This window comes from Schistosoma haematobium, chromosome 6 (assembly GCF_000699445.3).
Source record: "Schistosoma haematobium chromosome 6, whole genome shotgun sequence".
NCBI classification, from domain to species: domain Eukaryota; kingdom Metazoa; phylum Platyhelminthes; class Trematoda; order Strigeidida; family Schistosomatidae; genus Schistosoma; species Schistosoma haematobium.
In genome coordinates this window covers 17,932,001-17,949,551 of record NC_067201.1, presented here as the reverse complement: position 1 = coordinate 17,949,551, position 17,551 = coordinate 17,932,001, and the positions used below count along the sequence as shown (strand labels likewise).

Genomic DNA, 17,551 nt, shown 5'->3' with positions numbered 1-17,551 from the left:
ATATTGACTCAACAAGTGATGAGACTAACCAAAAAGGAAAAGGACTGAAGACGATGGTCAATGAAGATTACGCCCTCAGCGTCTCGCGTAGCGTCTGCCGCTGTCGAAGCATTTCGTGTCAACAGACGCCGGCTGCTTACTGGAATCCATACGCATCCGGACAGGCCACTTGATGCCAGGATCAAACACAAAAGCAAGTTGGAGCTAACTGGTCCAATTGTAGACTGTATAGATCATAAAGAACGTGGAAAATATATGAGCTACAAACTCGGAAAACTTTGTGTTGGTAGGTTACCTGACTATTCACACAAGGCTCATACAGATAAACAGGATGAGGAGGCTCACACGTTTATGAGGGGAGTTATTAGTGATTCAATGCTGCTAGATATGGAAGCTCGTTAAGCTCGGTCCAAAATAAGTTGAATTATTTGAACTTTCAAAGCGCGATGTATAAGTCCTGTGTTACTTTTGCGAGTAAGTGTCGCATGTGATAGAAATTATTTACCAAGTACTTGAGAGGTCTTGCGAAACAAGCGTTTTGTCAGCGTGATACAGCTCAACGACGTGTTAGAGCCAGAACACACCTGACGACACGCTATTTCTCATTCCCTTCAAGATGATATTGCCACATACCGTCTGGAGTTATGAGTGGATGTATTTCGTAAGTAATTTTTGCAATTGCTCTCAGATGTCCCTAATGAGTTCCACGAAACTCATGTCCTGTCGGTGACGAAATTTCTGATTCCTGAGTCTCAGTAAATTTAATTGTTCTGATGAGTTGAAGATCGCCCATGTCTTGGTTTTGTAACAATCTGTTTGAGACTCTTTAATCTCATTGACATTCACAAAAATCCTTGTCACGCAAAATGACGTAAAAGTGTCCCATGGGAGCTTCTAGGGGCTCGGGTGCTGTTAGCAGAATGGATGAGGAATAACTATCTGCACTTCGACGCGTTAAAACCTCAGGCTGCTTTTCCTTACTCATGAAAATCAACGGATTTTTTATATTTATAGACGCTGCCTATGGTGATTTGACGGTGTGTTTCCCAGAATTCCTGCTAGCACAAGACATCCATACTGTCGGAAACTCGAAGTGATCCACCTGGTCAATGGCTCATAGCAACTAGGTGGTGTCTCACTAAAAGATATGTCATCATGTTTCTGATTATACTGAGTAGTTCAAACCACCTCAACTGATTATTTAAAAGTGATTGTCACCGCAGCGACCTATGGTTCATGTAACGAAAGGTCACTCAGCGAGAATCGGATACAACTCTTATTTATTTGAACACATAAATCTTGGTACAAGAGGGTACCAAATATATATGTGCCACACAAAACAATGAGAATTCAAATAGAAGAAGGGAACAAAAAATGAAAGGTGAGGAGCGTTAAAAAAAAGAACAACAGCGAACAGATTGGTGTAAGGTAGTGTAATTATAATAATAATGGGGGAAACAGAAACGTACAATCAGAAGAGATCTTGCAGTTAAGGAAGAAGCAACCAGCATTGGACACAACCCTAACCCCACATTTCCCCATTAGTGTATGTGGTGCATGTAAAGCCTTCGCTACTGACGTGACACAAGCAGCCTCCGTAGAGGGTGTTGAAAGAAGACCGGATTGTAATATACAGACTCACTGAATACCGTCTTTAATACGTTCTGAATTTTCTGTGTATATTGCAGTAGGGATTGCTCAACTAACCACACTATGCCATCAGTGGTCTGGAAAAGTCGCCTAATACCAATACACAAGCACAGAATCAGTTAGTTTGCGTCAACTAGTTGCTAAGTTAGTATGGTAATAAATCTATCAGTTGTTTGAAGTGCTGTTGATAGATTTCAGAACCAGCTAATAATTTTGCAATGTCAATTGAATGTGACATGTGAATCCTAAATTACAAGTATTTGGGATTGATACTAAACTTCTTTATCTCCAATAGACGGACGCTTGTGATCGATATTTTTCAGTGGTATATATCCCTCTGTGCTACTAACTTAAGTCTTATATAAACTTGTGTTCTTATTTTATTTGTCCCTGTTTCCACTGTAATTCTGACTTTTGTCATTAGTTCGTCACTGTTAGTACTCACAAGCTGTCTGTTACTAACCGGTTCCTTACCAGAGCGTTATTCTCAATGAAATGTTCCGTTGAAACTTATCACGGTGAGACTATAATTTGTGGACGACCTTTGTGTGACACCAGGCTGACCTTGAGAGTGTCCACCTAATAACCAGGAGCAAATAAGGGCTATAAACCTGTGTGAGGAAGTAGAATTATAACTTACAGTTGATGATTAGGGTTAGAAATTAGATTTAGGGTTTTAGTCACGAACTGATATTAGTTATAATGCCAAAACTCTATTTATCCGAATGAATGAGTGGATTTCGCGCCAAAACCCGAGACCTGTTATCTTATACGTGATTGGTTCGTTCATAAATTATAGTCTCGCCCTTATCACTTTCAACGTTTGCAGTTTAGTCTCATCCAGTCAGTCAATCATACGAGAAGTAGAACCCGGCACATGCTTTTTAGTTCACGTTGCTACACCATATTATCACAGTGAGACGCCAGAGTAGTTTAGGTTGTAACAGTATTAGTGGTATTAGAAAAGATTCTTAATAGAAAATATGGATTCTAGGAATAAGAACAAAATTTTTGAAATTAAAAAAATTATATCTGAGGAAAGACAAAGAGCGGATGCAACTGCAATATCGGGAAAGACTGAACTATCTCACCCAAGTCTCACCATTCATTACAGCAATCTCCCAGGTAGTCTGCATCTACCCACACAACCCAGTTCAGCAGTCAGTGACTAGATAGAGTAGTGCAACATTCTAGTTTTGGCGCCCCTGTCTGTCTTCTAACTTATTCATACATCAACTATCACCGCACTTCGAGGAAGGCAGTGGTTGAATGTACGTAGTACACGTTCCAAACAGAAGATAAAAATTCTCGAGCTCACTAATGAATTTTCTGGAATTACTTTGTGTCTCAACTTAATATTCTCCACTCAGTGGTCCCAGAATGCATGAGAAACGCTTAGAAGGCGTCTGTAATAGAGTACTAGTAACTTACAAATACCCCCTACTTCTGAAGAACATATTGCGCAACCACAAAGTAAAACAGATAATACTGTTGCGTGTTGTATTCCTCCTTTAGCTGACGAAAACCAACTAGACTTTCTGAATCTTTCCCGGAATTTTGTCAGATATCGACCCATCAGGGCTAATGAAACTTCCAGAATAAGTGAGGTACTTGACACGCTCAATTACTTCGCTCCCTGTTTAAGGCATATTGAATAGATTCCATCACCTAAACCAAGAAGTCTGTTCCATGTATGCTTATCTGAGAGCAATGGATGTAGGGATTTAGTTGGTTTAGCGACTACAATACTTGGCTTTCAATTAGTTAGCTGGGGGGGGCGAACCCTATTCTACATATCGTGGTTTCAGAAGTCAAGAGGTATCAATAGCCTTCTTACTAGGTTATGAAATTATGCAGAATACGTAAAAAAGTATGTAGGAAACGTCACATTAACATTATTCACGAGTCCTATGCTATTGTTAACCAACCTTTGTTAGTTATTCGACGCTAAGTATTATTGAAGTGCTTCTAAAAATCCACTTGTCTGTTATACTATACATAGTATAGTAGGGGAGAATCAAACTCAGAGTAGTTTAATCTTAATATCCATCTATTTGCTTTTGTCTCTGACTGATTCCCGTCTTTTTGTACCATAAAATTAATAGAAGTTCGATGAAGTAATATTTTGTTTTCCCTAATAGTGAATTATTGTTTGGCATTCAAATTAACTTGGATACTATTCTATCATGTATATGCTCTGAAAGATGAATCTAGCAATCTACTCAACGGTTCTTCAGTTAGTATCGGGAGAACTACTAACAGCCATGTTAATGTAAGTAGTATCAAACTCTAAATATTAAGCGACAAAATTATTAGTTGTCAATCCTTAAATCCAATTTACCTACATTGGATTATGTTTTCACATCTGTTAATGTTACACCGAAAGTAAGTAGTAGAAAAGTAAATATAAATTTGATTTGTCAGTCAAAGCTTACAACATCAAACGTCACCGTTATTTCCGAAGATATGTCGACTACCAAACTTTCGAATTCTACTAAGCAGTTGGATAAATTTTTATCAGAGAAAACTACAGAGGTTAGACGTATAACAACTGGAACGCATACTATCCAAGAGGAAGAAGTTGCTGAAATCGATGAGTTTGAAAAAAACAAATTAGGCGAAAGCTCCATCCATTCAGGCGATTCACATGCTGATCTAATACAAGAGCCACGAAGAAAAGATTCCGAGGATAGTGGGCCACAGATAGATCCCGGACAGTCTATATTTGACAGAAAGCATTCTACCGAATCTGAGTCTAAAAAATCCAATGGATTCATATATCAAGGCGACTCTGGTACTGTAGTTCACGATAAATTATGTAAGTCCATGTTTTTGTGTGTAAAATGAGGTAATAATGTATGAAACGTGAAATGTGTTATTATTTGATTTTGAAACTATCAACATTTATATGAGAATAACAGTGAACGTGGCTCACCGTTAGTCAGTTATTGCTTCGTGACATAATTTTGCAAGTATCGAAAATATTTGGCAAATGCATCATATAAATAGTCTGCTTTCACTGGTTTATATTGACCAACTGAGGTTGCAGTTTTTTGTCTTGAGTATTATTCAAAAAGTTATGAGACCTTAGCAAACTCTTCCAGTATTTAACATTTTGTATGTTTTACTTTTGAAAATTTCAGCTAACTGTTCTCTTGCCGAAAGTTCTAGCTTGTTTTTCTCTATTGTCAAAAACAGAAAGTGCCGTGATAAAATAGTCATATTATTTTAACGCTTATGAGTTACATATTTCCTTAATATGGTTTGTAACTTAAAGTAAAAAACTCAGTGACATTCACTCAGGACGTTGATTTTATGTTAAATAGGTGCATGGACTATATATAATAACAGGCATGATCAGCTTGATATATATAGTAACATTAAATACATAGGACATATGAGATATTAGATTATTTGTAGTGTTATAGTTCAAAATTGTTTAGGTAGTACGTTTTTCACACGTATTAGAGCAATAATTTATATATTCTGAAAATAATAATTACACAATTCACGCCAGTTTAGAGGCATGATGTACAGAACAAACATGTGGTAGAAGAAAGTTTTAAGTATACTAGTTCAGTAATTGTTTAGGTAGTACATGTATTAAAGCGATCCGATGCATCAGCCGGGAATTTTTAATATATCTTAAATGGACAGCCTGTTGATTTATGAACGGAGTAATTAAGGTCAATCCGTGTGCTAGATCGAATTAATGATAATTATCTACAACTAAAGAAATTAAAACGAAAACACAAAGCACGGGAAATCAAAGTAGTAATTACGTAAATATATGAATCAGGTCTACCTAAATGCGTGTGTCATGTGACACAGTGATATACTGTTTATGTTATTCGAATTAGTTAAACTTGCTAGGGACGGTGTTAACATATTGACAGCAAGTGGGTGGTTTTACTTAGGGAATGCACTAATAAAGATGGCTAAACATTTATAGTTCCTATAATATCACTTGTGGAATGAGATACATTTACAGGTGCTAGAACATTCAATGCATTTTCAGAGGAGCAGTATGCATCAATGCACCGATCAAATAATGGGAGTGATTTTATCGTACAGATAGATTGTAGTAGATTATTCCAGAGTCTAGAAAATTTACAGGTAAAGAAATTCATATAGGGAAATGATTTGGAATAAGTTTGTTTCACTAGTAACAAGGAATTACGGATGTCATAATGAGAAGTTTCTGCATATTGAATCACGTGATTGGATGTAAGGGATAGTTTATTAAGTATTTTGAAAAGATAAGATTTAGTTTGAGTCTCCTCTTCCACAAAGGGTCTAGCCCAGGTTTATTACATCTAGAATTATAAGTCAAGGTACAGTCAGCTCCAAGAATACGGTGTAAATCGTCTCTTTACTGATTCCAGCCTTAATTTATCCTTTATGTGCGCAGTATTAAGAATTAACACTCAGTATTCTAGGAATGGTCGAACATAAACTTTGTACATTAAAATACGTAACTCAATGTTATAAAGGTCTCGAGTTATGTAACGTACTAGACGTTGAGACTTAGAGGTCTGTTTCAATATCTGTTCTGTAAACGACAAGTCTTGGGAGTATCCAAGTCCCAAGTCTACTACTGTATGTAACCTAGATAACACTTCTCCATTTATGGTAAGGTCTAGGTTGAGTGATGTATCTCCGAAGCATATCCATCTACATTTAGCCGTATTAAGTTCCAGCTGCTATTTTAAGCACTACTGTGCTACCTTGTTAAGCTCCATGCTGATGCAATTTTGCATATTTTTCAGCTCATATGGAGAAAATGAATATACTATTTTAAGATCATCTGCATATAGAAGGGGCTTACCCACACAAAAACTTTCACAAATATCATTGATAAACACTAAAAAGAGCAAAGGACCTAAGACACTACCTTGTATTACACTACTTCTAACAGGGACAACGTTAAACAATGAAGAGTTAATTTTAACTATTTGATGTCGATTGCTTAGAAAGGAATCAAACCAATCTAACAAAGGATTTTGAACCCCATAAGATGCGAGTTTACCTATAAGAAGTTGATGGCTAACCATGTCAAAGGCTTTAAAAATGTCCAGATATAGCACTAAGACTAGATATCCTTGACTGCGTAGAGAATAGACTAAATTAAAGAAATCAAAATGACATGTCATGCAAGATCAACTTTTAAGAAATCTATGTTGAGTATCACTGATAAATTTTCCAGCGAGTAAATAGTTGGAAAGTTCATCACTTATGATTTTTTCCATAATCCTAGAGATAACTGGAGTAATATTTATTGGCCGGTAATTGTTCATGTCAGTCTTATCTCCAGATTTGTAACGTTGTATGGTGTACGCGGTTTTCCAACAGTAAGGGTAAGAACCGGTTTCCATAAAGAGAGAGTAAACAGCTTTAGAAGAAGTGGAGTATCTGGACCACCATATTTGTAGAGAAAGGATGAAATTCCGTCTGCTCCATGACCTCTCGAAAGCTTAAGGGTATTTATAGCCTTATTAATTTTCATGGATGTGAAGGAGATAGATTTTATTGAGTTGCTAGTCACGCACATAACTCTTGAAGCAGAGCCACTTATGATTCCTACACAATTCGCAAAAATACCACTGAAAAGGTTTGCTATAGTTTTAGAGTTATATATAAAAGTGCCATTATGCTGGATGCATGGTATATCAACATTTTGAGTTGCTTTAGCGCGTTTATTGAAAAGGAGAGTTAAGTTTTGTACCTTTGAGTTAGTATTAAGTGTTAGTATCTCCTCATTAATGACTTTTAACCTATGTTTCTCTTTAATTTGATTAAAAATTATTGTTATTTGTGCAACTGTTGTTAAGTCGTTTGACTTAAAATAACGATTCTGTAGGCGTCTTAGTTTATTACGATATTTAGCTGGTATATATAGTTCGTAAGGTTTACTAAACCTGTACGTTTTAAGAGGTACACAGGAATCTAAACAAGAGTTAACGATCAGATAGAATTCGTTGATAGCATCCATGAGACTATAACATGAAAAAAAGTTATCCCAGTCTGAAAGTTTAATCAGTGAATGCGGGAGGTCCCAGTCAGCATGCTTATGGTCTCTATATTGACAGGTTTTTTGAATGGGTCGGTTATAAGAGGGATAGATAGGGAGAGCGCAAACTACTATCTTATGGTCACTGCTTTCAAATTCTTCGTATACTTTTACAGATAGTGGGGTAACATCTCTACTAAATATTAGATCGAGTATACTATCACCTCTAGTTGGGGTATGAACCCACTGTGACCAGCAGTGCATATTAATGGTTGCCGAGAACTCATCTTTACATGACTGACAACTACCGGTACTCCAGTTAATCCCAGGATAATTGAAACCCCCAGTGATAGCCTTAGCGTTAAAGTCTAGAGCAGATGCATGTATAAATGCATTGATTACAAGATCATCCACACTACTCGAACTATCAGGAGCTCTGTATATACATTCAAGGAGTAGACTATGACTCAGGCTGTTGACTGATTCTGGTAAACTATTCAGGACACTATCTTCAACTTTATTAGTTGTTATCGTATCCAAAACATATATAATGCAATCACCTCCTCGCTTATTTTCTCTGTCACAGCGATAGAGTCGATAGTTCGGGATATTTAATTGTGAATCTGATACTGCTTGAGAGCACCATGTTTCAGTGATAAGTATAAAGGAAGGCTTGGCCAGAAAAGCTAATGTTCTCAAGGCTAAAATTTTGTTCAGAAGTGAACGTGCATTGATAAGTAATAAGTTTAAAAATGGAGTATGGAGTGTAAAAAAGCCGAGAGCTTCCCTATTGATGTTGTGTATCTTGGATTTGCGTAGACTGCGGTTTATTACGTTTGACTGATCATATGGGCTATAGCTTGAACAAACTGTATTGCTAGTGGGACCAGAGATTTCTGAAGGCAAAAAATCATTATTTTGATAAAGTGGATTAACTTGTTGAACTTGACTAGGCGGACAGTTAAGACAAACACCTGCTAGTTGGGGTTGGGTTGATGGTGAGTAACCTAGTAGTTCATCTTGCCCAATGGGAAAGTGTTGAGAAAAGTTACGTCTTACAGGTTTATTATTTAAAACGTTTGAGGGTAACCGTGGGGCACGTTGGTCCACTGTGGTCTGCACAATATTAGGCCTGCTTACATAATGATTGCAGTGGCCGTCTTGTGAGACATTTGAATCAAGTCTGCCCTTATAACCTCCCCTACGATGCGTAGGGTAAAGCATGGTGTCGGGAAGTATAGTCTTATTTTTATTTGGTAGGGCCATCGTAATATTTTTGTTATTGGGTCTAGAACCAGAAGGTTCTGTACATACATTCTTCTTACGTGGCATAGACTTTTTAATCTTGACAGTGTTTTTAAGAGCTGTCGCATTAGAACAAATTATTTGCTTATAGGCTTCTAATGGTAAACTGGATAATATCAGATTAGTGTCGTCATTAGATGTACATTGGCTATCAGATGTCACTACAGACATAACAGGCAAATTAGCATTCTTTGTTGGTATATCAGAGTACTGGAGAACATGAGATAGGGTAGCTGCATCAGTGGATCCAGCAGCTGATGCATCGTGGTTTGTTGTGATCTCAACACCTTTATTTTCGTTCAAGGTACGTTTTTTCGTAAGCCTTTGGTTGGTGGTCTTATCTGAGACTATACGAGCGTTTCTAAATTTCGTAAACGCGCAGATTAGCCGCCCGGATTCTTTCAACTGTTCAGCTAATATATGAGAATCGAATCTGAACAAAACCGGGCGCGAGTATTTCTGGTGCTTTTTATTAAGTCGAATGCATTGGCATGGATTGTCTTGAAGGTTAGATGCTTTTAATATCGAATTCCTTACAGTTTTAATGGGGATTTTGTCAAGTATATTATAGACAACCACGTTATTTCGAGAGACTATTCGCTTGGTAACTTCATTAGCGATAAATTGGATAACAGATTCTGCTCTTATAATGTCATCAAGTTCCGCAGGAACGATATCTTTTGACAAAAGCAGTTTAAGGGATGATAGTGTCTTTATTTCTTGTTTCAGATCATCATGCTTTGATAAAGAGCTAGCAAGTGACTCAACTTTAGAACGCATGTTGTTTAGTTGCCTAAAGATATTGTTTAATTCACTCTTAATGTTATCGATACTTTTTGATCTTGAGGTGGAACTCATTGTTAAATTAGAGACAGAGTCATCCAGCATCAGGCGTAGTGTAAGATCACTCCCAAGATTATCAGCTTCATAAAGAGTAGCAGAGCATGGGAATAGGTAACAACAGAATTGTTATTATCTGAAGTATTAGGGCTTCTCTGGGCTCGTTTTTTTGACAGTCGACCCATATCGCTTTAAGTATAAATTCTAAAGCTATTTATGAGTTATAAACTAGGATTCAACAGTATTCAAACAATATATATTAGATACCGTGTTATCGTAACGCAAATTTCAAACGTACCGCAAAGGCGTCGTTTGGGGACTTGTGCGTCTTTTTATGTGTACATCCTTTTGATTCATGAACAGAAAATTCAACGTTATTTCCTGAGCCGTGACAAACTATTATCACTCATTCATTAACAACTCGTTCTTATCCATCGTCTCTTTACTATCACCTATAGATTTACTTCCTATCCTTTTTATGATTTCATCTTCAACATATAGATACTAATCAGTCTTAACTATTATGCTAAATATGTTGTTTTCTCTTGTTTCCTAATTCGTTTTGAATTGAACTTCGTTGACTGCGGCCATTTGCAGCTGATGAGAAGCCGTGAAATATAATGAATTCATTACGTTTCGCGAATATTTCTCCCCTTGCGTTATATGAATTTATCAAGGGATCAGGATGTATGAGATAATAAGTTACTTCAGACTTTACAAACGATTTTAATTAATACTGCATAACCGTTAGGAAAACAATACGATCTTTTCTCCTACAATGTTCTCTCTAATGACCTCTTACTTCAAACCAGTTTGTTCATGTTTCAATGCTTTAAGTGATTTTATTTCAGATTTACCTTACCATTTCATGCAATCCATTTCCGTCAATCCATTAATCTATGAATAATCCCTATGAAAATCGTGACCAATGCCGTTTTGAAGATTCTACGGAAGATTTGAAGATAGTTTATGATGTAGCAGCCTCATATTATTCACTTGAACCATATTCCTATGCGAGCATGTGGTAATTTAAACAGGTATAAGACACGAAATTAATCTGGCAATCATATACGTTATGTATTTAAATTCCATTAATTATCTCGTACTTATTCACATGATCAATTATGGGCTTTTATCCGTGTACTATCTCCAAGAATTAGGCTTATCAATAAGGTTTTAACCAACCTAATAACCAACTTTCTCCAATCGTTTATGACATCATATCGTGTTTATTTTATGATAACATTTTGTGTATAAATATGTCATTTTAGTACATAAAAAGTCTATTATTCTGGCTAGCTGTCCTATCTTTGATTTCAAATGACATTATAGATTATGTTAATTATTCGGTCTCTTAGACAGCCACATCGCATCACTGATTATCATCGATCGATCAGCATTCTTTTTCTTTCACTTTGATAATCTTATATTTGCTTGTCATAAAATTTTAATTCATAACAAGTTTTTCTACATGTGTGATTGTATGTTTGCCACTTAACTATCTGGATTATATAAACATACAACAATTCACTCAACGACTGGTCGCTGCGTCAATTTACACACCAAACTGTTGACTGATATATCAATTCATACACTACACAATGCACCACACCTCTTATACCTTTTGGACCTTATACTTTTTGTCTTCTGTTTCTAGTGTGTCCGAAGTACGTCAATTCCCTAAACGTTTCGTATTAAGCTTTTATTATCACATTGTCGAGGAAATTTTGTTGTTCAATAAGATTAGTCTAAGAAGCATACGAAATTAACCGAGATACAGAACAGCTGAAAACGGACTTATTTACGTTCTCGTGGCCTGGCGTCAGCTGGGGAACTAAGGAAAAACATGGAGCAATAGACCTCTTTTATGTCCTAGTTTAAGGCTCATTCCGGAATCAAACAGATCTCCCAGTTACTCAGGAAATTCCATTACCTTTAAACCACTGAGCTGTAATCCGATGACCCACACTTGTGATTTTAGTCAGCTCGAATTATGGATCCACAGTCACTCGACATCATCGGTAGAAAAATACCTCCGATCCGACTTGGTTAAGCTCCACCAGCTATGACTTCAGCTTTTGGTTTAACGATACAAATAATATGACGCTATCACTTATCTATATTCATTTGTTACTATTTTCTGTAGCTTATTATTGTGGAAATGTTTGTGTTTGTGATTATACAGATTCTATAGTAAAATCCTTTAAAATATCTACCTTATATTCTAATCAGTGTTTTATATTTCGATTCAGCAAGTGTACAGTCAAATATATCAAGCACATGCTGTTTTTCCACCTTGTTATTTTTTATTCTAGATACTCCCGATATATCCGTGAGTTACGTCCTCGTACTATGCTGCATTCTAGTTGTGCTTATTCTGTGCATTTGGAAACCTCTTTGTGTAAGTTCTTAAGTTCAGTTATTTAGCCATTTCTATTGGTTGTATGTCGACTGTATTATGTTCCTCCACTTCATTAACGATAAATTCGTTAACTTACTCTATTTGTCTCATGTGGTCAATAGGTTACACCTTTTCCCATTTTTTCAAAACAATTAACAAAAGAAATACTAAGACAAATTGTCACAACTCGGTGCTATTGCATTTGGAATCCACATGAGTACATCTATATTGTACCAAACTATAATATTGAATAAAGCCATTAATAATAAAAAGTAAAATATTGGATCAAAACATAGAACGGAGTATAAATTTCAACGTCCACATTATCCGAATATTTTATTTACAAAGTTCAGTGAAATCTATGGGGTGTGGCCCCCTAAGAAAACCACCTGCTTCGGTTTGGGCACCCGGGCAGTATCACAGCCCACACACACACAAATATAGTGTGGCGCATATATATTTGGTGCCCTCTTGTACCGATATTTATGTGTTGAAATAAATGGTTAACCGGCTGTTATTTCTGACCTGTTAAAAAATCGGAACAATAATCAGTGAATCAAAAGACAGCTTATAATTACGACCATATTAAGATACCATAAAACCATTCTTTTATAGTTATCGAATAAAGATACCTAAACTAAAGCTTTAACCCGTAGTTAAATGCCTCATTATATAAAAGTCTAGGGAATATATCTAGAATTCTTCACATCTCTAAGTATTTTCACTTGTGTTGTTTTATGAAGAAATTTGTACAAAGAAACTTTGTTCTTGGTATCTCAGGAATTTTTCAGTTCCAATAATTGAATTAACTTTTATCAGGCATCTGCAGTGAAGCACTGTTAATAATCTATATGCAATTAGGCGCATATGTATTTGGTGCCTCTTTGTACCATTATCTATGTGTTGAAATAAATAAATAAATAAATAATAAAGCTGAGTACGTAGAATTTATAACTTATAACTGGTTTGCCAGACACCTGTTTATTTACATAGTATTTAATCTCATCATAAGAGTTAGAGATACTTCCAGGTTATTGGGACCGAAGTATATGAAATGGGGCGTACACGTCCAATCAGCTGCTGGATATTCGAGTGCTTTAGTCATTAGACAATTACCCCATATCCATCTCCCAGATGATCACACACGAAACGAACTTCATAGATCAAGTTACGGAAAAATTACTCAATATTTCACCGATATTTAGAGTGTCGACTCTCGAGATATAGCATGCATCAACAGAACTACTTTTCAGAGTTTTAAGCAACAATACCTTTTATTCAACCTGTATTAAATTGCTAACATTGGAAGCTGTAAGCTCAAAGGGCCACCAAACTATATTGTGAATGAAATCGGCATACCATTCAAATTACGTCGACTATTGCAAGCTAAATGTGACACAATTATGTATTAAAGATAAATAATTAAGTAGTAGAGAAAGCATTGATACATTCGTTTGGTTTCAGTCTGCGATAACTTCAAGTAAGCAGCACTCTACACTCATCACTTCCCGAGGAATCGAGTCAAAATTTTTCAGGTCTTACTCAATGAAGCGTTATCACTGAGTCCCAACCCATCTTTGTAACTTAAATCACGTCGCTAATGAAGTAGTTATCCACTGATAACAGCGGATATTTTTCGCGCTACATAATAATTTGGCCAAATTTGGAGAGATAAACCTCTGAATGTCAACTCAGCAGCCTAAAATGACTGTATTTGCAGCTGAATTTGATACTCCTGAGTTGGATTTCGTATGGAGTGGTTAATGAGCACGACATGAGGCTGTTAATCAACCTAGGAAAAAATAGTTGTCTAACCCTCGATGGTTTTTTAAATGATATCCTTCGTAATGCAAGTGACATTATTAGACCTAATTCATATTTATAGAGATAATTTTTGTTTCTTTATTATTGTAATAATTACTCTGCCAACTGGATAAATAATAGTGTTTATTTGTTCATTCTTGAACTGTGTATTTTACATGTTTCAGCATATATTGTACAATATATACGGTGGGTGTTGTTCACGTTCTCGTGTTAGTAGAATTGATCTGAATAGCAAAGTGGCATATCGTCATTTAAATACAGAGGAGTTTTAAATCCGTTGATACTATCATTGGACATATCATATTACTTGTTGCATTGGATATTTATTCGTATATACACGAACAATTTGTTTTTTTTTTACATGTATGCATCACACTTGTTCTTTTTCTCACTGTTCACAAACATCTCTCACTTAGTTGTTGTTTAGAATTCTTTTGTATTCCTCTAAATTATTTTGTATTTGAGTAATGATAAATATATCGTAGGTCAAATTTGATAATTTTAATCTTTAATCTTCTTCATCATCAGTGTGTTTTCGATTGTATGCTATTTGAGGTGAATAGCTCTTTTTTATTGGAGAATTTTCATATGACGGATAAATGAAAGCACTAGGTTCACTATCATATTTGAAGTTTTGTTCTAAAGATTCAGTTTGCCTGTCGGTTACACGTTGATCATCTACTTATCTGACTATACAAGCCAGAAAAGAATTGACCGACCGGAAAAACCTGTTATTCGTAATGATAATTTCGTCAACACATATTAGACAAATTTTGAGTAAATGTGACTGTCTGTTTGAGCTTTTTTGTGAACCAGATCGATTCAGTTCTACTCATCAAATTCTTGTTAGTCGTGTAGATTTTCTATTAAAACTATTTCAGTGTTGTATATTTCACTGGATAAAAAATGATATAGTATGGTTCTGGTGCTTTCATAATAACCTGTCCTCTATCTATCAGCAATCTTTCACATACTGATGCATAGAATGTATTCGTTAAATAAATTTCATACATTATTCGTCATCATCTTAAAACTATCCTAATTTATTCCGAATAATCTCAGAACTGAATCATATGATTATAAAAATCCGAATACATTGTATAATTTATGTAGTGTTCGTAAGTTGTCAAGTGACGCTTGATCTACTAATGTGATTTTACTAAAAACGGAGAAATTCAATGTTGTCTTAAATTTCTATATTAATACTTGAGTGATAATTGTACGAACAAGTGTTAATAAGTTTTTTTTTATTTGCAAAGCTGATGAAACGCTACTACATCGTGAACTTTCAGCAATCTTAAAATATTTATGTTGCCTACTGGTAAATGAGTTAATTTAGAGGTATGGTCAACAAAATTCCTCTTAAAAAAGTAATAAAGAGTTTATTTCTACATTGCTAACAAATTTGTCAATGTTTTTGATCAGTTTTTAACTTTAAAATCAAGATTTTCAGCGCTTGAGTCTAGGTTAGTTTCTTCATTAACTCTTTATAAAGCCGTAAGTAGTTTTCCAGATGACTACACATTGACTTCAATATATTTGCAAAATTACTCGAAAATTGGGACAACTATCTGAAGGATATATGAGTAGTTTAACACTACAAAAATGCTAACTAATAATATGATTTATTTGAGACTCCTTTATCACCACTTTGCATCAGTACTGTTGAGCGTTTCGTGCTTTGGATTTGTATTTCCATTTCTATTCCATCATAACAGCAAACAAAGTCTTATCAATCCTAAGCTTCCCAACCACTCTACTTAGATATTCTCTACATATTTACTCAAATTGTCAGTCATCATGAATAAAATTCATCATTTGTATCTTGATTGGTTCAGCTATGTAGCATTGTTAAATCATATTAATACGTAATAGCCAGAAACTGTGCAAGGTGATATTAAGGGAGTAAAACTAAAGATTTTTTTTATCGAATACTCTAAATAATAAAATGTTAGCTCGAATCATTTTATATAGTATTCATCATAAGTCGATCTTCATCTATTACATATTAGGTATGGTTTGATCATCTGTTCAAATAACTGAACATTATTTTCAATTTATTTAGCGTTCAATAATTTGATTTCTGATTCAGTAAGGACCTCTCATCATCATAATTGTTACGTACTTCTGAACTCGTACATAATTCAACCGAACATCCTAATGAGTATATTGAACAACATACTGGGTTTATACTACCTGGATTATTTCCTACCCCTGGACACAAAAAAATCAAGAATACAACGTGATGTATTTCTTGCTATCACTAACTCGAATGAGTAATCCATAAGTCCATATTGAGTAACTTAGTGTACGTTCAAGAAGTGGTCATTAACAGTGCTAGTCGAATGGGACGAAACTTCATCAATCATGTGTACTTTAGAACTGTCATAGTATTTGCCTCAAAGCCCTTTCACTATACGACTGTAGCTGAGTTTTTATAAATAGACTTTCTAACACTGATGGAATATATACATTACAAATCAACATAAGCTCATAAAAAGTCCGACCAAGAGTTACTAAGACAACAATTCTTTTTGATAAAATTTCCATTATCACCATACATTTATTCCCTATTTATCTAGACAACTAATCCTAAATTGTGAATGAAATATTTTGGAGTCTCTAAGTACAGCAATTTTCTGATTTCTGACTAATTTACAAGCAAATAGAAACGTCAGTGATGGGAGGGGGGAATCAATTTACCGAGTCAAATCTTATCATCAATTTATTAGACTTATAAACACTGTTAAAATGTGCAAGAGGTAATAGAATGATTTTCATGAAACTATTATTTAAAAGTATAATTCTTAATGCAGTTGAAAAATTATTAATAACTAGACAGTATTAATAAATATATTAATGGGGAAAGGATTTACAAAGTGACTACATGGTGTCTACTTCAGCTCTATTTCTGACATGTTATAGCCATGGTTTACGATAACAGTAATAATAATAAAGTATATTGCATTACGAGTTGATCTAGTTTGATAGGGTCAATCACAAAAACCGATGCCAGTGTTAAAATTATATTTGAACTAATCTTAACCATTTTAATTCCAACATTTTGTCCAGCAAACTTATTTGGACTTCTTCAGTGTAATGATCAAAATCGAAGTTATCAAAGAACATACAATGTTTAATAATTAAATGAAATCTATTCCCTCTTTATCCAATCATGTTCAGATGTTAATTTTATTAAGTAGGACATGTGAATTATGCAAAAATAGATAAATATGTAAATATATGCGTGTGTATATGTAAGTTTACGTTATAACTAGTTGATATTAGTTGTTAATTTGTTTAATAGTTGAAGTCGTGAGTCGATTAAAGCTAGATAACCATGGAAAATCTGGAAGCACTGAACGGCCGTTCCGCCCTAGTACCGGGATTCCTCAGCAGTGCGCATCCACAACCCGGCCCACAGGATTCGAAACAGGACCTATCGGTCTCTCGCGCGAACACTTAACCTCTAGACCACTGAGCCGGCATTCAACACTGGTAATGTATAACTCCAACTAATC

General features: G+C 35.2%; 1 protein-coding gene across 4 annotated transcripts; it reads left to right on the top strand.

The window, feature by feature from the left end:
* Positions 1–60: 60 nt before the first annotated feature.
* Positions 61–15,769, top strand: MS3_00008689 (uncharacterized protein; the record flags this gene model as incomplete). 4 transcript variants are annotated; one of them, XM_035731877.1, is made up of 6 exons in its annotated part: positions 61–286; positions 3,792–3,922; positions 3,967–4,035; positions 4,075–4,468; positions 12,121–12,206; positions 14,195–14,302. In XM_035731877.1, 6 exons carry the CDS (start codon positions 61–63, stop codon positions 14,300–14,302), a joined length of 1,014 nt encoding a protein of 337 aa, XP_035589634.1. The 4 variants fall into 4 exon arrangements, with proteins under 4 accessions (XP_035589634.1, XP_051065656.1, XP_051065657.1 ...); XM_051217026.1 differs by lacking the exon at positions 61–286 and adding an exon at positions 435–474 and having other exon boundaries at positions 14,195–15,769; XM_051217027.1 differs by lacking the exon at positions 61–286 and adding an exon at positions 435–661 and having other exon boundaries at positions 14,195–14,529.
* Between the last annotated feature and the right edge of the window lie 1,782 nt (positions 15,770–17,551).